The sequence below is a fragment of the Orcinus orca genome, chromosome 4 (assembly GCF_937001465.1).
Source record: "Orcinus orca chromosome 4, mOrcOrc1.1, whole genome shotgun sequence".
Taxonomy (NCBI): domain Eukaryota; kingdom Metazoa; phylum Chordata; class Mammalia; order Artiodactyla; family Delphinidae; genus Orcinus; species Orcinus orca.
The window spans coordinates 31,414,176-31,439,081 of NC_064562.1; the positions used below are offsets into that span (position 1 = coordinate 31,414,176).

Genomic DNA, 24,906 nt, shown 5'->3' on the forward strand with positions numbered 1-24,906 from the left:
TGATAGAATTTGCCAGTGAAACCATTTGAGCTAGGAATTTTCTGTTAGAAGATTTTAAGCTACGAATTCAATTTCCTCTGTAGAGTTATTAAAGTTATCCATTTTCGTTAGTGAGATTTGACAGTTTGTCTCTTTCATGGAATCTGCCCATTTCATCTAAGTTGTCTAAGTGGCATAAATTTATTCATAATATTTCCTTATATTTTTTTAAATATCTATAGGATCTGTAGTGATACCCCTTCTTTCATTCTGATATTGGCAATTTGTATCTTCTTTTTTTCATAAGTCTGGTATAGATATTTATTACACTTATTAACCTTTTCAGAGAAAAAATTTTTCATTGTATTGATTTTTCTTTATTGTTTTTCTTTTCCTTTTCATTGATGTTCTGCCTTTGTTTATTATTTTTTTTTCAGATTAGTTTAATTTACATTTGTTCCTCTTTTTCTAGTTTCTTCAGACAGAAGTTCAGTTGACTCAAAACAGTACACTAATAATCATCATTTACAATGAAGCATAAAACAGAAGGTCATACATTTCAAAACAAATTAGAATATTAATATAGATTATTTTCCATATTTTTCACATATAAAACAGCACCTGGTTTGAAGCAATCCAAAACTGGTTCCAATACCAACACGAGGTAGATAATTAACCACTTTCTTTACTGTTGCAGGGTCTGGGAAGTTGAACATTATAGCAACTAGGAAAAATAATTTTTTAAAGTTAGAATGAAATACGATTTTCTTTCTGGAAAACTGACTTCTTGGTCCAACAAAATGTTTACTCTTAGTTCAGGTATTTTTTAAATAGAATTCTTACTGTATTACTTTTATTATAGTATATATCAAGTTTTAGCATTAATATGCCGGTGATGATACTCATTTTACTCATGAACTACCACAAACAGTACCTTCTCTAAATACTGTCAGAACTAATAACAACTATTGTTGCATTAATGTGACATGAAGTTGAGATTTTATCTTGCTACAACATAGAATTTGCAAAATTGAATTTTAGCAAGTTAAAAATATATCTGTGAATTTCTATAAAGACCTTTAAAATTTTAAGATTATATATTTAACAATCTAATACCCAAAAGTCTACATATACAGCTAATAAATTGTCAGCTGTACTTACTACTAATAATCAACAGCTTAAAAAAATATTCTCTTTACAATCCTTACATGTTTATGCTTTGTATGTTCCTATAATCCAGAAAAATGAAGAAAAATTTTTCGTCTCTGGTCAATAATCAATTTAAATGCTTTTTTATCATTTCTATCTCAATAATTACACATTTTGAGAATATCAATAAATGTACATCATATATATAAATATATTCAGCATATAAATGTTAATTTATGACAGTCATCTATAAATTTTTATCCTTAAAAAATATGAAAATAACAAAGTCATAAAATCATGACAGAGAATTTAGAAGATATTAATTTGGTTAGTCTTGAAATTTTAATTATATTAACTTCTGTATCAGAACCATAAATAATCTACAAGTACTCATCTAGAAGATGATCCTTCTTCTCCACCTAGCCTAAAAAAATACTATGAGCCAAAAAATTTTATCAGTGTTAGTGCAATTTTTAAACACAGGCTTTATAACATGTTTTAGGTAAACAATTATATGATCATTCTCTAAACACCTAAAATATATTTAGAACTGTCATATACATATCCAACATAACTTTTTAATATGCCTTTCTTACATATCCACTATTACATTGAATACAGGGGGAAAAAAAAGGAAAAACTCAGGTTATGGCAGGTGACCAAGGCTATGAGGGAAAGGCAACAGAAAAACAAAGATGCAAAGCAAGGATGCATGAGAAATTTCAAAGAAGGAAAAAAAATGAAGATGAGCAAGTAATAAATATTGTAAGGTCGAAACGCCTTTGGGACAGCAAGAATGCAGACTGAACTAAAGTGTGAAACATTCACTTGATTATTTGCCTGGACGAATAATGTTTACATTAGAAAAAGAGGTATGTGTGTGGGAGAAGACCAAATATGGAAGGGAAAAGCATCTTTTCCTAAAAAAATCTGCGTACCCTAAAACACATGATTTCATTAAAAAAGGAAATATGTATGGAATATACATTATGTGTAGATTTTTTAAATGATAACTTGTAGATTATAGAAAGAGAAAATAAGAAACCTTAAATCTTTTTAAATGAAATGAGTATGTACAATAAATAACAAGCTTTCACATATTCTCCTTTTATGCCTCCACTCATACCCAGTGATGCTTTTCCTTCAAGTTCACCTTGTCTCTCTTTTTTGTCTTAATGAATTTCACCAAGTTCAATTCTAAACCCACAAATCGAATTTTAGTTCTTTCAAGAATGATGTAATACAAAGCAACCAGGACAGTTCAGTACCATTTTCTGATGGTCCCTTTATAAATGGCAATAGATTAGACAAAAAATTAAATAAATGTATGAATCATTTGATTACCCTCTCCCCTCTCGAAATGCAACCACCTTCCAGAAGGAGTTTAAGCATCAGAGCAATATGAAAACTCTACGACTGATTAAATGGGTAGTTATCCCCCATATTTATAAAGCACTGCACTAATTTGTGATTTGGCCAGAAAAATAAATTACTACAGATATTTCTAAGAGTGACCAAAGGGGGAAAAACCATGAAGATGCACATGGTTCAAAAAGAGGTCAGTAGGACAGAGAGTGGGCTACAAAATTCTGTCTAAATGGAAACAATATGGTATGTTCAAAATGAAATCTTAAGGAGATGGAGCTTAGCTTTGTAACAATATACGTCTGCAACGTATTACCTCTGTTTGCCATAAAGATCTCCAGGGCTGTATTTTGCAAAAGATAACGACGAGAAAAGATCGATCGTATCTCTGAGAACAGCCATTTTCCATGCAGCCCTTCTGTATATGCCAGGATCTAGTGAGGAAAAAAAGAATCCAGAGTAAGTAACAATAGAATTTTTTTGTTCTTCCCCCCAGTTAAACAGAAAAGTCCCTATTAAGAAAAATAATTTCTAAGAACTGAATAGTTATTGAAATAATTTGGAGGGTGACTAAGAAAACAGATTGCAATTCATGAAAAAAGATGTTTAAATGAAAAAGCAGAACAAAACTGTAACACATCTATTTATAAATATATTTGGGGGCCTTTTAAGGCAATGATGTAGTCTACTGCTTTTCAGGAAATACATATTGCATTACTGATTGACTGATTTTTGAGTCATATTATACAAAGCAAAATTTTAGACAACCCTTAAAAAGAAGACCTCAAAAGAATGTTCTACATGCTAACAGATGACATATAAACTTCAGTTTCATATAATATGATTATAACATATCCAGAAATACTTTTTGCATACTTTAAAATTACAAATTTAAGTTCATAACTTCAAAAAATCACACTTATAAGGTCACTGTTAAGGCAACAGTCACTCATTCAGAAAGCACAAAGACTGACTGTATGAGAGGTTAAGTATCATCTTGTCAGCTAGGCTAAACACAAACCTGCGAATGAACTCAGCGTAATCTCTCTATGGAGTAGGAGGTTGTCAGAGTGACTTGTTACAATTCTTGTCATCCCATGTGACAGACGCAATGGCTTAGAATCTTTGCCAACTCAAAGTAATCCTGTCTTTAGTCCTAAGCCACTTTGTTGCTTTGTTATTCAAGTTTTGTTTTTTAAAAAGTTCATTTTAAAAGCTTAATTATGAAGGTGTTAAATGAAAACCAGAACTGGAATTTCTCCACACTAGTACGTCACAGAATATTAATGAAGAAAATGAGATGTATTTGCAATCAAACACTGATGAAAATCCGTGACAGCAAATTAAGTTAAACAACTAAGATAAATTTCTCAAAAGTAACCACCATTAAAAAATACAAATAAAATGACATTTGATTATGATATTGCACTGTAAGGACAAAGACAGGATAAACAAAGAGAGGAAAAATAATGAATAGTAAGAATGTATCCTACAAAAATGTTTGTTTTTGATTTCCATTTTCTAGATCTTAATTGTAAAAAAACTACATTCCTCAATGCAAAATACAGAGGATTTTTTTGGGAAAAAAAGAGAAAGCAACCTTATTTAACTCACTAAATATGTATTTAGATTTTTCTACAGAAATTATTCTATTTCTGGTACCATACAATCTAGAAATGAAAGACTGGGTACAATTCTTAGGCTCGGTGTTTTTTGAAAAAACAAGACAACATTTCAAAGTCCCAAACGACTAATCACACTTTCAGCTTTAAAACAGGTGATAGAGAAAATCCTACTATCCCTTTCATACAATCAATACCTATATAAGTAAGATCAAGAGAAATTAGGAGAAAAAAAGAGGACAAAACATCGGTTCTACTCTCAAATAGTTTCTTAAACCAGAGGTCACATGCACCCCTTTCTCCGACCACAACCAGTAGCTCCAAGGCTCCAGAGTCTGCAGTGGCCTCCTGACTGGTCTCTCTCCTTCTAATCTTACCTGGAGAATCTACTATGACCAGAGAAGCCAAAAGAAATATAACTTTTTAAGTACAAATCAGATCATATACTCGTATATTTAATACCATCCAGTGGCTCTGCATTATACGCCTAATAAACTCTGAAGCTCTTTATAACTGTTTATAAAGCCTTACATCTGGGACTGTCTGATGAGCCCAACTCATTCTTCCTCAGGGCCTTTATACTTGCTTTCTCCTCTGCTTGGAATGTTCTTCTCCCAGATCTTTGTATGGCTGGCTCACCCTCACAGTCACATTTCTGCTCAAATGTCACCTCCTTAGAGAAGCCACAGGATCTAAACCCCACTTCCGCCACTACTGCCTCATCCCACCCCAAACTCATCAGATTTCCTTTGTAACACTTATCACCACCAGAAATTACAATATTTCCTTGCTTGTCTATTGCCTCTCTTCAGCACTAGAATATTAGAATCTAAGTTCTATTAGACCAAAGGCTTTGAATGCACTCTATTTCCATCTTCTAGAACAAGGTCTGACACAAAGTAGATGTTTTTGAATGATTAAAATGAATCAATGGATGGCAACCAGAATTCCATATATGAGCCACATTAATTTTGGGGGGGCCGTATGGTATTTTCCCAAAATTTCAAGTAGTTGAAAATACTTGAGAAAATGGTTATTTACATAAATATTCAGATTTCTGGTTTCTAAGGAAAAACTGGAGCATCTGTCAAACCTAGATCTATATACGCCACATAGTACAACTGGCGTGCACTCTCGGTTTTGAAACAGTCTCCACTCATTCACTCATTTACTATCTGTCTAGTTTCCATTGGTATTTGAGTTTGCCATACTTAACTTATCAAGTAGTAGAGAATCCAATACATGTTCTGTAACACTTGTAGCCCAATCTATCCAACTATTAATAAGGAAAATGAGACTTAAACAAGATAAATACTTAATACAAAGTCCCTTGGGAAGTTAGTGGCAGTCTGGCCTCCTCCCAGGTTTTCTAATCCAAATGTCCAGAGCTTACTTATATACTACATTGCCACATTTTAAATGTTTGTTAAACTAGAACTCAGCTCATCAGAAATTTTAATCAACTACATTTGTTTTCCTGTACTTGTGTTAAAAGTGAAAGAGGAAAATCAAACAACAAAGCATTAGGCTTTAAGCTCTGTCATACACTAAAAATATCACACACTGGTCTGAAAATTCTACCTCTTATATACTATAAAGCTATATAACAAGTATTGTTGCTCATAATGGTGATGCCAATCATTGCAAGATCATGGCCATGCAACTAAAGATTTAATTATTTTCTAGACTATTCCAATTACTAGCAGAAGTATACTAAAACACTCTTACAAGATTTTTCATGTAATAGTTTTCCAATCAATCAAAAAGTTCAATTTATATCCCATTCCTTTAAGCAGTATAGTTATTTTAAAAATATACTTGAAATATAGCAAGTGGTATGGTCCTTTAAAATTTGTTTTATTACCAAATGTCAAACATACGCAAAACTACAGAAAATGACATAAGCCCCACGTACCCATTACTGAACCTTAGAAAATCCTAACATTTTGCTACACTGTCCTATATACTTTAAAAACTTATAAAGCATTACAGATAATGTTGAAATTCCCATGTATAACCCTTCCTGATCCCATTTCCCTCCTTCATCAGAGTCAATCACTATCCGTGTTTTGAGGTTTAACATTCCCATGTAAGTTTTTATACTATTAGTACATACACATCCACAAATAATATCCAGAATTGTTCTACATGTTTTCAAATCTGATATCAATGGTATCATACTGAATGTATGACAGTGTGCAATCAGAGTTAAATATAAGCAGGTAAAGTAGTGTTTTAAAACTTAGAGAAAAAGAAACAGGAGGAGAGACAGAAAATCATTTAAAATTGCCAAAGCTATCAAAATTTAAAATCTTACACACAAAAAATTAGACTGACTTAAAAAAAAAGTAACAAATGAAATTCTACACTTATGGTCAAGATAGTGGGATTTAAAATAGAAACAAAGAATCTCTTAACTAACAGAATTACTAGCTGAAATTGATATAATAACATTTCTTTTAAGTATTCATTAGGAAAAGGTGTCAGTACTGAAAAGCAGCTGAGGCCTAGCTCAGCAAGAGGTTTATTTCTTATTGGACTGGTATATTCCTGGTCTGAGGCTTCACTTCAAAGTCTCTAGAGTTCAATTAAAACTGGATTAGGTAGAAGCAGACCCTTCTTTGGGACTTTCTGTTCACTGAAACTCTACATACACTGACAGCACCCTAGACAGAGGTCTAGCCCTCCAATGAATCAGTTGCTATGGAAACCGTATCATTACCATTGCTCTGCAGTTATGACCACAAGTCTTGAATAGCTTGAAAGCTTAAGCCCTCAGCACTCTCTCTGAATGTTTACCACCTTGTTTTCATATCGTTAGTATTATTATTAGTGAATTCAACTTCCATATTTTAATAATTTGTTTGAACAAAGATAGTTTATTGGTTAAATGTTGACATAAGGTTGTAGAGAGGAAAAGAGAAATCAGTATTTAATATATACATGTATATATACTCACATACATATAAAAGCATATATACTATTTCTTTACATTAAAAATATCAAACATATTTTATTTAAAATTTTTATCTGAAAATTGTGACTCTGAAAAAGGATTTATTATTTTGCCTGAATAGTACACAGCTTTTATTCTACACTTCAAATAGTATACTATGAATACGTGGGAAAATTTCTTCACCCTGTTGCATTAATTGGCTTGAAAGCAAAGTATTTTTCACCTTTAACCATTCATTTTGAAAAGCTAATGAATTTATCCAAATAACACTTTCTTCTGCTTTCTCATCCTCATGAAAGAATAAAAAAGAAACCTGCATTTATTGCCAACTGCAAGATACTCTTATTTACTGAATATTAGGTATGTTCAAAAAATAGATTTAAAATAGTCTCTGAAAATATAGCCATATTTGTTCCACATAAGTAAAAAAAGGTTTTGTTTTCAAAATCAACCCTCAATAAATATAAAATGTTTCCAAATTCTTTTTAAAGGGAAAGATACTAAAAAGTGATCAAATGTTTTAACCTCAAAAATAAGAAATATTTACATGGGCGTCTGCACATACAGAATCAATAAAAAGTGTTTTTAGAAACACTATTCTTAGTGTTTACAGCTAGCACTGCATATCTTAGTCCCAAATATTCACCGATTTTTGGAGAGGTTTTACTCTTTCAGAGAATTCCACACTGATTTCTGAAGAATTCAATAATAAAAGTAAAATTAGATAAAATATACAAACAATAGTACTTAAAATTTCACAACAAAACCATTTCCAAAGTATATGGATATATATTTAACATGAAGAAAAACATTTTAAACTTAGCATACAAAATATAAACTAATCATGCCATCAGTTAAATAATGATACCACAGGTAGAAAATATTCATATCCCATTTTCATGGAACATAATTATAAATTAGTCACAAGGATTATACCTTAATATGGGAAAACAGTAAATATTTGAAATATATTTAAAATGAAAACACATGTTAAAAAATAAGACACTAGTCTAAAAATAGTCTATCAACTCACCACTAAATACATGTGCAAATATGTTTTATTTACGATAATTGCAATTTTACCAAAACAGTTTAAAGTAATTTTAATTGAGTATTTTAAATTTGTACCACTCTATTATTAACATAGTTTTTGGATTTTGCTGCATGTAATTTTCTCTGAAGCTTGATACCAAAGCACAGCATTAAATTTATTCTAATACTGAATTCCAGTTGGTTTAAGGATGTACTTCATCATCAAATATATAAATGTTAGTAAAGTTTTTAAAGATATATTCTTAAAACAAAACTTAGAGGTCTTTTTGAATTGAAAAATGGCATATACTTGACTCTGGTAGAAATTTTAAGATGGTAATTTTGTTATTTAATATATATCCATGAACACATAGAATGTCCCCAAACTTGGAAAAGAACAGAACAATGACAACAAAAGTATAAAAGTTATGAATACAGAGAAAATTACCTTTTAAATTAATTATGAGTCATTTGATATTTTTCATCTATATAGTAAATTTCCTCCTTCTGCTTACTAGTTCTGTGATACAGTACAGTATTCTTAGCATTTTCATGGGTGAAAAATTCAATTAAACATATTCATTACTCTAATGTTCTACTTGGCAGCTTAGTCAGTATGAAAAATTTTAAATATATAAATAAAATGCTATGTGACCTCTGTATTGATTGGGCTAAAGTGGTTTTAGCCTGGGAGTGGATGATGGGGCAGCTGGGAGGAGCAAGAGGGGAGCATACAGACACATACACTCTTAGGTTTTCTCTTCCAATTACTGAGGGAGATGATAAAACCACAGCAAATGATGTATCAGCTCATTTTATCTTATCGCTTTGGGGCTAGGTGACAATGAAGTTCATATTTCACTGGCTCCCATTGAAGATTGTGAAAATTACTTGCCCTCATGACCTGAAATTTCACTAGAAGACAGAAATTTCTCTTCTGCAAAGTAATGCAATTTTTCAGATGTCAACCTTTAGCCCAGCTTTAAAAATTAATTTCATTTATATTAACCAATGATATTGATATTTTCACAGAACGCTCTTTGATACATAAAGCAACGACTGGCAAATTGATGTTGCTTTAGATAGGTAAAACTATTTTATTTTAAGCTGCTATGGCAGACAGATTTACGGCAAACTGAAATTCCCATTTCATAATTTAATATTTGTGCTGGAGTAGTGCACCTTTAAGCCCTTGGCCTGTAAATAATTCAGACTCAGTTGGTTCTGTTTTATTTTCAATATTCTTCAGCTTAAAAATAATTTGCATTCTAAATGATGTATCATAAAGCCACCTCTTATTGAACTAACATTTAGTATATATCCTAACGAGTCAAAAGCCAAATATAATAATGAATAAACAGAACAAAGAAGGTATTTATCCACCAGCTAACTAATTTTTAGATTTTTTAAAATTTAAACTATATCTCCAATCTGATTTTTTTTTTTGAAAGAAGAACCCAGATACACCACAAAAGGTTAGTAAGGAAGAATAATAAACAACATGAATGCATCTTACTTTATTTTTCGTAACAGTACATAAAGAGCTAGGTATTAAGTTTTCAGAAAAGGAGTAGAATAAACTTAGATAAGTATGTGAATTAAAATAGAGACATTTGGATTTGGAGGTACCTTTTAAGATAAAAATATAATAAAAATAAAGCCACAATGTCAGTTTTACCATGAACAAGATGTGAAAGTGTTCCATATGATTTTAGTATAGAGATACAGAAATTACCTTGAAATCCGTACAAAGAAAATTTTAAATATTTTGTAGTAAAAATGTTACTAAAAAATATACAGTCTGGTACCTTATCAAGTTTTTATTACCTTTATCCAGTAAAGAGTTTTGTCTAATTCAAATGCCTTGGGAAAACAATCATTAGACCAATACTCTTCATTTTGAGGTAAATTAAACATAAACATGCATTAATTTATGCATTAATCTATATTCAAAATTAGAAAAAGGTCAAAAAAGACATTTCTCTAGTTTAGCTATTTTCTCCCCAAAATGGTTTAATACCAGTCTGCCTAACTTTCTATTCCCAAAATCACTTTTGCATTTTTTATGCTAACAATATCCATATTATTTTTTCTTCAAAAATATTTATAGTTAATTTTCCTTACATGTATGATATGAGGAAATGGTAATATAAATAATACCTTATAATTTTTCCATTTAGATTGGAAAAATTCCTAGTTACTTCTCAAAAACTTGTGAGAAGGACATGCTATTGTCACTGAATTCAAGTTACAAAATGTTTTTAGCTATTATTCTGCACACTGACTCTCTAAGGTCATGAGCTTTCTATTCCTGAAAAAAGATTTAAATCAGCACTAATAAAAAACCACCTAATTTTAAATGTGCTGGAATATTCTATAATATATACTTTTAAAACAAGCAATGGACACAAACTATCTTTCTTCTCGATGCCAATTCTTACTTTATGAACTCAATCTCAATCTCAGATTGGTATCAAACGCCCTCCCTACATACAGGAAACCCAATCTTCAAATTAGAGTAATACCAGCCTGTAGCTAAACTACTTATCTCTCTGTAGCAGATACAACATGGTTTAGTCATTGGAAGATTCTCTGGTGACCTATTTAACCTATTTAAACTAATTAAAGGGAAAACCTTTGTTTATCTTCAAGAAATTTGCTTTTGTTCTTCAAACACAACAGAGAACAGAAATAAAAAGCAAAAGGAAAAGGAAAAAGTTACATTAGAACTTGATGCTAAAATCAGGACACTTTCTTCCTAATTAGAGGGAAATACTTTTCCATTTTATTTTTTTTAGCTTTCTTCCTCCTATTAAGTACTCATCTTGTTTAGCTGGAGTCAATTATAAATGACTAGTATAGGTTCTTATTTGCTTCCATGTTAGAGTATGAAACTAAATACTGTGCTCATATTCAGCTTCAGATATAATCTCCCAAAAAGGTATTTTTTTAAAGGACCTATATTACAGAAAATATTATGAGTGCTATTAAATAAGATTTGAGGGTTAACATGATTTCATTGCATAACTCAATAACACTGCACACCCTCACTAGATTGGAGTTCCTACTTCCTGGAGCTTCTTGAGATTAGGCCACTGGTGTTAGTCATCTTTCTATTCACATACCAAACATGGTGCCAGGAACATGGAAGACATTGACTGATGGATGGAGAGTCAGCCCAACCTCACAAACTACATACAGTCTAAGATTCTGGGAACACATGAACACAAACATAGCACAAAGCAAAAAGGGACAGAAAAATGAAAAGGAAAACTACAACACAGCATTAAAAAATAAATAAATAAATTCAAGGGTCAGCATATTTCAACTTCTGGATTTACCCTTGTACACAAAAAATGTTTAAAACAGATATAACACGTAGAAAAAAATGTTTTTAAGAGATGAAACACCAAGCAGTGAAAGACAGTGATCTCTGAGAGACAGGAAAAAAAAGTGGTGACACCACCTACTGCCCCAGCTCTCTGCCAGAGGAGACTCTGCAAGCCCCAGAGCAGGCAGGAACATAGTGGTCTCTAGGAACAGAGAAAACAGCTTGAAGTACTATGAGATCAAGGGGGCTAAAACTGCAAGATAGAGTAGCAGATTGGAGAAAGCTGAAAAGTAGCAGAGCTCCTGAGATCTGCAGTCTTCAGGTGAGATCTGATCAGCTTAAGAAAACAACCTGAGACCAGTAAAGAATCATTCCCCCAAATTACAGGGAACAATATGCAGAGCTCACACAACCAGAGCAAAAACCAATCTCATAATTCATCGAGCACTGGTTAGAGTACTCAGAAGGGTTTTGCGTCAGTAGAGGGGGAAAAATTAGCCCTAGGCTAAATGCTGCTCTGGTCCTGCCTAACAAACCTTAACAGCAAGATCCACATAGATCAAACCATTTCCAAGGTACGTAATTGTATCTTAGAAAAACGAATTAAAATATTTATAGCATACAAAAATATCCACCACACAACAGGGTAAAATTCACAACAGCTGGTACTCAATTCATAAATTACCAGGCCTGAAAAAAAATCAGGAAAATATAACCCATAATGAGGAGAGAAATTAATTAATCAAATGACACAAATGATAGAATTATTGGTAAAAGACATCAAATTGGACAAAGTAGATTTTAGAGCAAAAAAACATTAATAGGAATAAAGAGGGTCATTTCATAATAATAACAGATCATTTCCTCAAGAGGTCATAATTATCCTAATGGTTTCTGAACTGAATAATAGAGCTTAAAGAATATATGAAGCAAAAATTGAGAGAACCGAAACTAGAAATACACAAATCCACAATTATAAACAGATTTCAACATTTCCCTTTCAATAATTGATAAAGCAAGTAGATGGCACATCAGTAAGGATATAGAATACTTGAACAAGAACACTGAACATGAACTGACATCTATAGAACACTCCATCCAACAACAGGAGAATATACATTTACAAAGATAGAGCACACTATGAGCCAAAAACCAAGTTGCAATAAATTTAGTTAATTCCAATCATATAAAGGTATATTTTCTGACAACAATGGAATTAAATTAGAAATCAGTAACAGAAAGACTTTTTTTTAATTCCCAAAATATGAAAACGAAATAGTATACTTTTAAGTAAACCCATGGGTCTGAGAAAAAAATTAGGAAGTATTTTGAATTGAATACAAATGAAACCACGACATATAAAAAGTTGTGGAATGGCAATTAAAGTAGTACTTAGAAGGAAATTTCTAGCACTAAACACCTATATTAGTGGGAAAGAAAAACGGTCTCATATCAATGATTCAGCTTCCACCTTAAAAAAAACTAGAAAAAATAAGAGCAAATTAAAAAAATCCTGAACATATATGTAATATATTACCTAAAAATATTCAATTCTGCTATAGAAGATAAGGGAGAAAACGGGATAGATGAAAACCAAAAGAAACATTAAACACTGAGAGCAGGGTATGAGATACAGGCAAAATTCACAGGCTATGTTAAGTAGAGATAATGAGTAAGGACGTAGCTTGTGAGAGAGACATCTCAAAAAGGTGTTAAACATGTACAATAAATTTAAAGTTAGATACCTGTTAAAGACAGTATATTGAATGTATGACAGAATAAAGAAGAGTGTAACAGAAAGAGATTGAAGGACCAAGTCATAAGATAATCATGACAACTTTGTTTTGGGTGTTGATATTTCTGCAGGAGTTCAGAGTGAGGCAAAATTGCCCTTTTGTTCCAGACATTCTTTTCAAGGATGTTTGTATAGAGAACAGCCTTGGAAGAGACAGACAGTGTCTTGCTTCAGAGCAAAGGGCAAGTTTGTTTACTGTCCAGTATAATAAAGATAATGATGACCTTTGGGGCAAGGGCCAGACTTCACTGTCCATTGTAAACATTCTGGGTTCCTAAAGATTGAGGTTGCTCAACTGGGATGTAAACTCACTGGGTGCACAGTATCTGCCTGGGCTTCTTAGCTTAGTCTGCTCATACTGCCATAATACAATATCACAGACTGGGTGGCTTAACCCTAAGAAATACATTTCTCACACTTTTGGAAGCTGGGAAGTCCAAGGTCAAGGTGCCAGAAGATTTAGTTCCTGGTGAGAGCTCTCTTCCTGGCTTGTAGTTGACTACCTTCTCACAGTATCCTCAGAGAGCGAAAGAGATCACTCTTCTTTTAAGTCCTATCACATTAGGGCACCAAACTCATGACCTCATTAAAACTTAATTACCTCCTAAAGACCCTATCTCCAGATACAGTCACAATGCAGGGGCGGGTGGTGGTGGTGGTGGTGGTTAGGGTTTCAATACACGAATGAAGGACACAATTAAGTCCACAGCACCTCGAGAAACTTGGGGGCAAGGGGAACAGACATTAACATGATGCTTATTCTCTTCATTGTGTTGTAATAAAGGTCTCTGCCTCTGACCCAGGCGTCTCATGTCTTCTGCTAGCATTCAGGAAATTTTGGCAAGATAAATTGTTACCTTGCAAGTAACGTAAAATTTCAGGTCCATGATAGTTCTTGACACTTTGGAAGACAACTATCAGGCTTAAATGTGATAAGGAGCTATAACACCTTTTGCTGACAGGAATGCAAAGAAAAGTGTATATTGCTGGTGAAAACATGAAATGTAAAACCCCTTTGGAAAGTAGGCTTACATTATTTATTAAAAATAAAGATTGCCACATTTTTCATAGTGACATAAACAAAAATGGTAAACAAAACTATGAAATTCAATGTATGTCAATAGGAAAATGGCTGAAAACTTACGATACATCGTCTTCTTCCGTTATTGAAAAGAATGAATGAAACCCACAGCTTGACTTGGCTGAACATCCAGCATCAAAATACAGTAGAGCAAGAAAAACAATAGACCAAAAAGCATTTATAATAGGATTTCACTTCTGTAAATCAATAAAAAAAATTCACGAACAACACAAAAATTTATATGAAAACAGAGAAAAATATGAAAGGATACATATTAGATTGTTAATATATGTTAGGTATGGAGGGAGATGATCTGTGGGGAAGGAGATGGGGCTGAGGAGAGCCAAGAAAAGAGGGGGAAAAGCATGCCTGAAAATAAAACACACAGGCAACAAAAACAACCACTGAGTTGATTACATTTATTGATATAATAAAACTATGTAGGTATGCATAAAAACATTTATTAAAATCTGAATGAGAAAAGGTATGTCACCATTTTCTAAATTTGTTGACTATGTTATGTTATCAATTTTTGTATATTGTCATGGAGGATAAAAATGACTTTTTCTTTTCTTTCTTTCAGTAGTTTTCAGAGTTCAACTTATTTACTTTTTTTCTCCTTTAAAGTTTCCAAAGTTCTTTCTATAGATTCTTAGAGTTCTTCATCACTTAGGAGCAGCCTGCCTTCCTGCTCACTGTCTTTAAAGATAAGAATACAACTCCTTTCAATTTTAAATGCTTTACTCCTGATTTCCGTCAATTACCTCAGGTTCAGGTCACGGTCCTTCACAGTCAATGGAGTGAAGACTTGATTTAGAAAAGGTAACTGAAAACCAACATGGACCTCAGTAACCATCTGAGAGCTCACCAAACCTTTTTTCTTACCTGTCTATTTCTCACCTCTGTATACCTGTTACAACAATGAGAGCAGAATAGGAATTTACTGGGGTTCAATGAGTATATTTTATTTCTGAGGATCAACAGGCTAAAATACTTATCTATTTGACCTCCGCCTCTAGCATTAATAGTAAGGTTTGTTCATATTTGTCCATGTGTTTTTATGTTGATACAAATATAGACCTTTCCTAGCCCACGTTTTTTTCTTTGGTTTATTTTACTTCATTCATAATTTATATCAAAAATAGCAACCTTTAAATGAAAGCAAACTAATTCCGTATAATATCACCTTCAACATTCAAAGCCCCCACAAGTAAAAAGCAAAAGAAGAGAAAATACTTAGGTGCTGAAATCAATCACTATTTTCGTACTTAAAAATTTATTAAGGTATTACTTACATATGGTAAAATACACAGATAATAGGTGTATACAGCTTCATGAGTTTTAATAAATTTATACATCTATGTTATCAGCACCATCTCCAGAAAGTGGGCATAGAGGGAACGTACCTCAACATAATAAAGGCCATATATAACAAACCCACAGCTAACATCATACTCAATGGTGAAAAGCTGAGTTTCCTGTAGGATCAGGAACATGACAAGGATGCCCACTCTTGCCACTTTTATTCATCATAGTTTTAAGTCCTAGCCATAGCAATCAGACAAGAAAAAGAAATAAAAGGAATCCAAACTGAAAAGGAAGAAGTAAAACTGTCACTATCTGTAGATGACATGATGTTATACATAGAAAATACTAAAATCAAATTGGTTGATAGCATTTTTCCAGTCTTCTATATAGTTACTGACTTTATGCCTATTGTTCTATCAATCACTGAGAGAGAAATTTTAAAATCTCCAGCTATAAATTGTGAATTTATTTCTCCCTTTGGTTCCTTCAGTTTTTGCTTCCTATTTTACAGTCTCTATTATTTCATGCTATGTCAGTTTCCTATTGCTGCTATAACAAATCACTACAAACAGTGCCTTAAAACATGTAAAATTACCTTACAGTCTTGTAGGTTACCATTCTGAAACAGATCTTAGAGGGCTAAAATAAACAACACCAGTCTGAGTTCCTTCTGAAGGCTTGTGAGGAAAATCCACTTCCCTGTCTTTTCCAGCTTCTAGAGACTATATGCATCCTTTGGCCAGCAGCTCCTTCTTCCTCCATCTTCAAAGCCAGCAGTGTAGAATCTTTAAATCTCTCTCTCTGACTCTGACTTCTGCTTCTGACATCACGTTTCATTCTCTGATCTCTCCTATCTCTACTCTCTAAGAACCCTATATTTAGTCTGGGTACTCAGATAACCCAGGATAATCTCCCCACTTCCAGATCCTTAACTTAATCAGCTCTGCAAAGTTCTTTTCTCATGTAAGGTACATATTCACAAATTCTGGGGAATGGGATATGGACATCTTCAGGGAACACTTAGCCTGTCTACCACAGACATATATACATTCAGCATATGTACATTCAGGATTGTTATATCTTCTTGATAAATTGGACCTCTTATTATAAAACGTTCTTGATCTCTGCCAATATTCCTGAAATCTATTTCATCCATTTTTAATATTGGGGTTTCACATTTCTTATGATTAGTGTTTGCATAGTATATGTATTTTTGTATTATGTCATATATACTTGACATTGTCCCATAGCTGACTAATGTCCTGTTCATTTTGTATGACTGTTTTTTCTTTCTGTGCTTCCATTGGCAGAGTTTCTATTGCCTTGTCTTTAGTTTAACTGATCTTTTTCTTACAGTATCAAATAAAATGTTAAGCACATCTAGTTAAGTTTTCAGTTCAAATATCATAATTTTCAGTTCTAAAACTTTCATTTGGCTCTGTTTTATAGTTCCCATTTTTGTATTAAGATTCCCCATGGGCTTCCTTATTTTGTTCATGTTTTCCATTAAATATCTGAATATATTTGTAACTGCTTTTTTTTACACAGAAGTTTTTTTATTTTCTTCATTTATTTTTACCATTAACTAAACTCTAGATTTTATTATGATTTCACCAGTTTTTTCATTAATGTCCTCTTTCTATTCTAGGATCCAATAAAAAAAATACCACACTGTATTTAGTTTTCATGTCCCCTCAGTCTCCTCTGGTCTGGGACAGTTTCTCAGTCTTGCTTTGTTTTTCATAGCCTTAACAATCTTGAAGAGTACTGGCCAGAAATTCTGTAAACTGTTCACACTCTGGGTTTGTCTGTTGTTTTCCTCATGATTATAATGGGGTTATGGGTTTTTGCTACTAATATCATAGAGGTGAAGGGTGCTTTAAGTCACATTATATGAGGGAGTTACATGATATTCACCTGACATCACTGATAACAGTAACCATCACCACTTAGTTAAAGTATCATTTGGCAGATTTTTCCATTGTAAAGTCACTATTATTCCCTTCCCTTACTCTATTCTTTGGAAGTTTTTACTAGGTCTGGCCCACCCTTGGAAAGAGGTGGGTAGAGTGAAACTAATGGGGAGTATTTATCTATTTATCTTTCCACACATATATTTTAGATTTCTTAATTCCATAATCTCTATCATTTCTGGGACCTTTGCTATTAAAGAATTTTTCTCTTTGAATCACATTTCTTGGTATGTCTTGGAATCTTTTTATATTGGATATTGTGGACTCATTACAATTATTTTGCTTAGATTTTGTTGTCTTTCTTTAGAGAGGGGTGAAATTTTGTTCTGGAAGACAGTTAATTTACTTGTGGATCAGACAGTTCCTTTTCATGTTTGTTTTAGGCTTTGTTAAGACGAGTACAGACTAGTATTTATTATATTTATTACTCAAGGACAGGGCAGATCAGTCCCCTATAAGCTTCTTATACTTAGTCATAAAATGGAATAACTGGAGCAGGACAGGAGTAGCAGAAATTGATTTCACCTAACAATCCACACTACCTTCCTTTGCTGACATTACTTTTCACCAAAGCAAAAGATTACACTCCACATTTCCCTCCACAGAAATTAATCCATGGGCATCTTCCAATGTTTATTTCAACACAATTTTACCTTGATAAACATGAAGGTTGGAGTGGACATGGGTGGTACACCCAGGTTAATTTGAACCCTGGAGTTTCTTAAGGATAACCCAAGATCAATGCACATAAACACCAATTTCACTATGCTTTACTCAATGGAAAATAAACCAACTCAATTGGTATTTTGTACATTTATCAATAATATGGGCTTTGCTTCTGAAACTTGATATTATATTTATAGAGGGCTTCTATAGTTGTACTTATACTTTTCACTGATAAAGAAATATAGTAGGTAGCAATCTGAGTAAAAAAATATTAAGTTTTGTACTTAGGCTAAAGGCAATAGTCCCTTCAAGCTATAAATGTGGTGTGTTTCAAAACACAGGCCATAAACTAGCAATTAGCCCATCAAAACAATGTTATAAATTTTAGTTCAATTCATAGGTTAGCTCACAAAGTGCTATTTTGACCAAAAAGTGACTGAACCATATAAAAATTCTGAATTCTAATCATCCAAGGGCAAAAGTCCTCTTAGCTTCTTCCCATCTCAACCCCAAAACTTGACAGAAGCAATAATTTTATAGAGAATAATAACAATTAAAATTTTCTAAGAATAGCCTATGTATATCTTGATATTTGTTCAGAAAGTTCAGGGTCTCCTTAATACATTGTCCAACTACACAGGACCAATTCTACTAAGGCTAAATTTCTTTAAAAATATACACTACCAAAAATAGACTTATATACCATTTTTTTCTATTAATATTTTTATGTAAAATATCAGCTATAAAGTGAGCATCAAAAGGCACTGTTCATATTCTACATACTTGGAAAACAACAAAATATTACTGCATGCTGTTTCTAGGCAGCAGATGAAATAGTCTGGTGGGTTTTCTTTTTCGTTCTAAGAAAACACATTTTAGTTTAATAGTTTTCCAGTTATGTTCTTTTTTTCCATAGTCCCAAAGATTCATTGCTTTGATGACCATTTATCAGAGACTCAAGTTCAATCCACACTATCCAATGAGATAGCAAATAATTCAGCCTCAGTGACTATGTGTGTGAAAATGGGCTGTGTTCTAGATAAATGGCCTACCTGCTTCTGACATAGATTAGGTCATCATTCAAACTAACCACAGATCTCTACAACAAATACAAGGAAATAGAAGTTCACTTTAGCTGATGTTTCAGTTTTAGTGTAGATTCTTCCCTTTCAGATAGTTACAGTATTATAAAAAAATGATGGCATAGGCTTAAAAAACCAAGATTCAGTAATACAATGATAAAGACATTTCATAAGTTTTACAAACCACCAATTATTCAATATATACTTACATCTGCCTTCTCTTTTACATTAGAGCATCTTCTAAATTTCTGCTATTTCAGTCTAATTTAAAAGTGTAAAAAAAAAGTATATACACTATACTATGCTAAGGTGGCAGACAAGAAAAGCCATTATAGGCATATATCTCTTCCCATATTCAAATAAGCTTTTCTGTATTCCTCTCAAATTTCTGTTCTCTCCCCATCTGTCTTGCTATTAGAAGAAAGAGTAAACATTATTTAGAGAGGGAGGCTGGCTGGCTACCTGACATTCCTCAAAGGGTGGAATTACCTTGGTCCAGAGTTTACTCACTAATCTTACATGTTCAGAAACAGAAACAAAACAAGATTCATCTGTCAGGAATAGATTCCTATTAACCAAGTACACGAAGATCAAAATATAGAAAAATGATTTTTTATTGCTGATGAGAAAACTAGACATAGACTACATTCTTTACCTATAGGGGAAAAAAATAGAAAGAAGTCTGATTAAATTCAGAATGACACTTTACTAATTTAAAATAAGGAATATACTAGCTGTCCTCTGGTTAATCCTAGCAAAGTGACTATAATTAACCTCTTCTCTTGCCCTATGACTAACTTTAAAGGTTAGGTCACTTAACCTCCTTTTCCAACACTCTTCTTCCTTGCCTTCCTCTATAAGAGAGGTTTCTCTTCCTCCATAATGCCCTCTCTTACAGACAGAGACTGTCTTTTAGTCTTAGTCAATGAGACTCATAAAGAAACTTGCAAACAGAGACAAACTGTAGGAAAAGTATAATTTTCTCAGTAAAGATGTGCTGTTGTATCCTCATTCCTTTCACTTTCTTTCTCTTCCTTTAAAACTTTTTATTATGAAAATGTTCAGACATACATAAAAATAGACTTAGTCTATGTACCCATCATACAATTTCAAGAAGTTTGACAATTTTGTATCTTCTCTCTCCTATGTGAATATCTTCTTTGGGGAGTATTTTTCTTTTAGGGTGATTTTAAAGTAAATAATCATAACATTCATCCATAAATGTGTCATATGGATCTCTAACAGATGAAGAGATCCCTTTCTAATTAACACAAACATGATGTCATTATTACATGTAAAACAATTCCTTAACATTATCCACATGTAAAAATCCCCTGTCTCAAAAATACCCTTTTTCCCTTTTAACTGGTTCCAAACAGCAATGAAATGAAGTCCACATATTACTTGATATGCTTTTCATGTTTTTATTCAAGGAGAATCTCCCCTTCCTTATACCATTTTAAAAAAGAAACCGGGTTATTTATCCTATAAAATTTCCCATATGCTGTATTTGGCTAATTGTTTCTTCATGGCATCATTTAATTTGTTTCTCTATCCCCTTCTCCTAGAATCAATCATTTCCCCCAAATGAGATGCAAGCATCTCATGGAATCTGCTCAGTGATTTATAGGAAAAGTTTCACATTCTCAATATAGAGAATTTTCCTTTTAGTAGAAAATGGTATTTAGAGACCATAACCTAGGCATTGGGGGCATTCAATGCTTCCAGACAAATTTAAGTAGAAACAACTAAGAAACATGTGCTCTGAGGCACCCCAGGTCACTGCAGCAAACTCACAAGGACACTGCAGGATACTTTTTAAGGAACACAGCAATAATCAAATCTGTCAAATGTCATATGAGCTACTAGCTTGAGATCAAGTTTTAATATTAGATCACAAGACATTTCTTTCAGTCATGTCACATTTTTGCAAAACTGAGTTTTCAGCAGCAGCAGCAAGTGTCATGTTAAAATCAATGTGGATCAGGAAATAAGAATGGAGATACGATTTCAAGATTAGAAGAAGCTGTGTAATACCAAAGAGAAGCACATCCCATTAATAAGTAATTATGGTTATTTAAGAATAAAAAATATTTTTTTCTTTTAATTTATGTGCATTATTTTTTCAAACAACCACTGCATAAATACTTTGTAAGTCGTTTGGATCTAACTGTTTAATAAACAGAGCTGTTAAGCATTTCTTTTAGGCTAGAGTAGGGTTTCCAGCCTCAGCACTATTGACATTTTAGACTAGATAATTCTTTGTTGTGAGGAACTGTATCTTGTGCATTCCACAATGTTTAGCAGTATCCCTGGCTAGATACTAATAGCACTCCTCCAGCTATGACAATCAAAAATGGGTCTAGGCATTACCAAATGTTTTGTCAGAGGGGGTGAGAAAGTGGGTGAGATGGTTAAAATCACTGCTGACTGAGAACCAATGGCCTAGAGCCACTGGGAAAAAAAAAAATTACTGAAACATTAAGGGTACCATGAATCAAGTACGTTTTGGAAACTGATGTATTTTTTTAGGAAAAAACAAAAAACATGAGTTAGTACCAATCTTTCTAATTCAAAGTTAAGATTACAGTGCTTTTAATTCTTGGATTTTAGATCTGAATCTTTTTTCTTATGCTGAAAAGGTTGGTTCCTAATAATAATTAATGTAAGTACTTAGTTCCTTTATCTTGGAAAATACATATAATAGCTTCAAAAAGGCAAATCAATATTACATGAAACAGTAAGTCTGAGAATTTCTTTGTAAATTTTACTCTTACTACATATCCAACTATAAATATATAATCAGAATACTTTCAGTGTTACTGAAATAATTCTTATTTGTGTAGTTTGCCACAAAGTTGACGGATAGTTAAATTCATTTATTTTTCATTGTTTTGATTTTTATTCTGTTTCCTGCACATCATATATCATCTTGCAATCATGGGGAGACACACATGAAAACATATGACAGTATGTAATAACTAGAGGGATACAAAAAGCCTGGATAACTAAATACATGATTGAACAGATGAACCATATTAATAACTGCCTGGTAGGTGAGAAATACACTTCCTATTTACGTAAAATACTTTTAGTTGGGGTTTTAGTTACCTGCAGCCAAATGCCTTCATATCTGTTAAACAACCTAAACCTCAATAAAACTATGTAGAAAGGAATAAAAAGGCCTCGACCCAAAGAACAAAAGTAGTATAAAAAGGAAGACTGTAGCACAGATTTCAGTAACATTTCAGAAGACAGAAAGATATATTCAGTGGTCATTAATTTAACGAAAGGAATGGAGTCACAACCTAAGTAGTCACCAAGATGACTGTGGTAAGAAGTCACCTATTCACTCTGCAAACCTCCCCAAATTCTCAGCCCTTAAACATATTAGGGAACACAGAAAATGAGTTCATAAAAAGAGGAAGACAGGTTATAAGTCTACAGAGACTAGCTGGACCCCAAATCTCTCCCTCAAGCTGAAGATTTTTCTTCTCCGATTTTTCTCTCCTGTCTCCTCTCCCATGGGAAACCTGAGATTCATTTGCTGAGAAATTAGGAAATTATTTACACAGTGGAAAATAGGAATAAGGTGCACAATGCCACAAAGCAGAAAAGAGAAAGTCAACATACTTCCACCTATTTGTTCTCAGACTGAAAGCAGGCTCATTATGCATCCTCTACACCTTCCATCCCCAATACATAAACCCTCTGACAGGTTAAAAAAAAAAAAAAAAGGATTCTTATTTGGATACACTGAACGGTCCCAAAGAGAAAGCATTCAGATGCTGCTATTTGACTGGGTTTGCCAATGGGCAGGATGGCTCACAACTGCTAATGCTATAGAAAAAGCCCAAGAAACATACCTGCATATAAGTACAGAGTGTCCAATTAGGTTTCAAAGGGCTGCAGTCAACAGCCCTGTAATTTGAGGCAAGACTCCAACATGACAAAGATCAAAACAAATAGAAAAAAAAAAAAACTCAGAAGGAAGAAAGAGAATTCAGTGAACAGAATGAAACTTTAAAAAAACAGTAGCTAATAGAAGACCTTACAACAAAGATAAGAAGCTATCCCTCCCTCTAAAAGAGGAAGGAAAACAAATGAATTCTTTACAATTAAAATTTTAAGGAAAAAACAAACAAAACCCTTCAGTGAAAAGACTTAAAGTTGAGAAAAATGTCACAGAAGGGGTTTAAAAAAGAGAGAAAAAAAGGAAAGAATATACACAAAATTAAAGGGTGAATCCAGGATATACATTTCAGAAAATAGAAGGAAATAATTAAAGGAAAAAAATTTCAGAACTGAAGGTCACAAGTCTCAAGATATAAAGGGTCTACCCAGTGCCCAGATCAATGAATGCAATAAGACCCACATTAAGGCAAATAATAAAAAAACTGAGATAAAGGTCCCAAGATTTTCCAAGAAGAAAACAAAATGTTATTCAAAAGAACAATAATAAGAATTATCTAACACTTTCAACAGCAGCAGTGGAAGAGTTAGGCAGACTTCAAATTCTAAAGGAAAGTGATATTCAACCTGCAATTCTATACCCAGTCAAACTATCAAGCAAGCATGAACAAAGACCAAAGATTATCTCAGATATTGAAAATCTCCAAAAAAAAAATCACATCTTATGCACTTCTTGAGAAGTTACCAGAAGATGAACATTCACAACACAAGAGAGTAAAAAGCCAAGGAAAAGGAAGAATGAGATCTAGGAAACAAAATCCAATGCAGCATAAATCCTACAATGAAAGCTATGAGCCAAGCCTAAAAGGCAAACAACATAGGAGGCTGGAGCAGAAAAGTGGAAGACAACTAAAATGTGCTGGAAATTGCTTGTTTACTCTCAGCACCATCCCTGTTTTTCTAAGCTCTATCCAGTATAGTAGTGTTAGGGAACTGCTGACTAAAACCTCCCGCCTTGGCCAGGCACAATGATAACCACTTGCCTGAGTTGTCTCACAACAGGAGGTCCCGATAAAGGAAATAGTATTGCAGCTGAAAACTAACCAAGAGAATTCAGGAGGGACTGAAAGGAGGGACATGCCAGTCCATAGTACGTCTTTTAAAACTAACTCAGAAGAATTCAGGAAGGGCCAAAAGGAGGAGGGAGGAGACAATATGTCCTGCCAACCTCCCAGAAACACTCACGCTGGAATCCATCTTGGGTGAGAGATGCAAGCGCCACGATGGTGGAACCTGAGTCAGACCATTTATGGGGCAAGTAAGATGACTGGCCAAAGATAACCCAGAAACTAACTCCATTACCATAAAACCTGAAACTGCGAGCTACATGGCAGAGCAGTTCTCTTGGGTTCCCTTACCCCGCTGCTCTCTGCCCGGATGCCCCTTCCCAACGAAGTCTTTTGCCCTGTCAGTAAATGTGTCTCCTCAGACAATTCATTTCCAAGTGTTAGACAAGAGTCTACTCTCAGGCCCTGGAAGGGGCCCCCTTCCTACAACAACAGGAACTGAAAACTTATAAACTTTATTTCTCACATCCCTTGCCGGCAGATTTTAGTTTAGAGCCCACAATGAAAGCATTTGCACAAAATTTAGAC

The 24,906-nt window shown here is 33.2% G+C and overlaps 1 protein-coding gene across 4 annotated transcripts in view; it reads right to left on the bottom strand.

The window, feature by feature from the left end:
• Nucleotides 1–24,906, bottom strand: part of LRBA (LPS responsive beige-like anchor protein) — a 728,899-nt gene that overhangs the window by 223,236 nt on the left and 480,757 nt on the right. For all 4 annotated transcript variants that reach the window (XM_033402948.2, XM_033402953.2, XM_012535502.3 and 1 more), the window contains 2 exons: nucleotides 2,810–2,927; nucleotides 601–703 (listed from right to left, as the gene is read on the bottom strand). In XM_033402948.2, coding sequence (XP_033258839.1) covers nucleotides 601–703; nucleotides 2,810–2,927 — 221 coding nt within the window. The remainder of the gene's footprint in view (nucleotides 1–600; nucleotides 704–2,809; nucleotides 2,928–24,906) is intronic.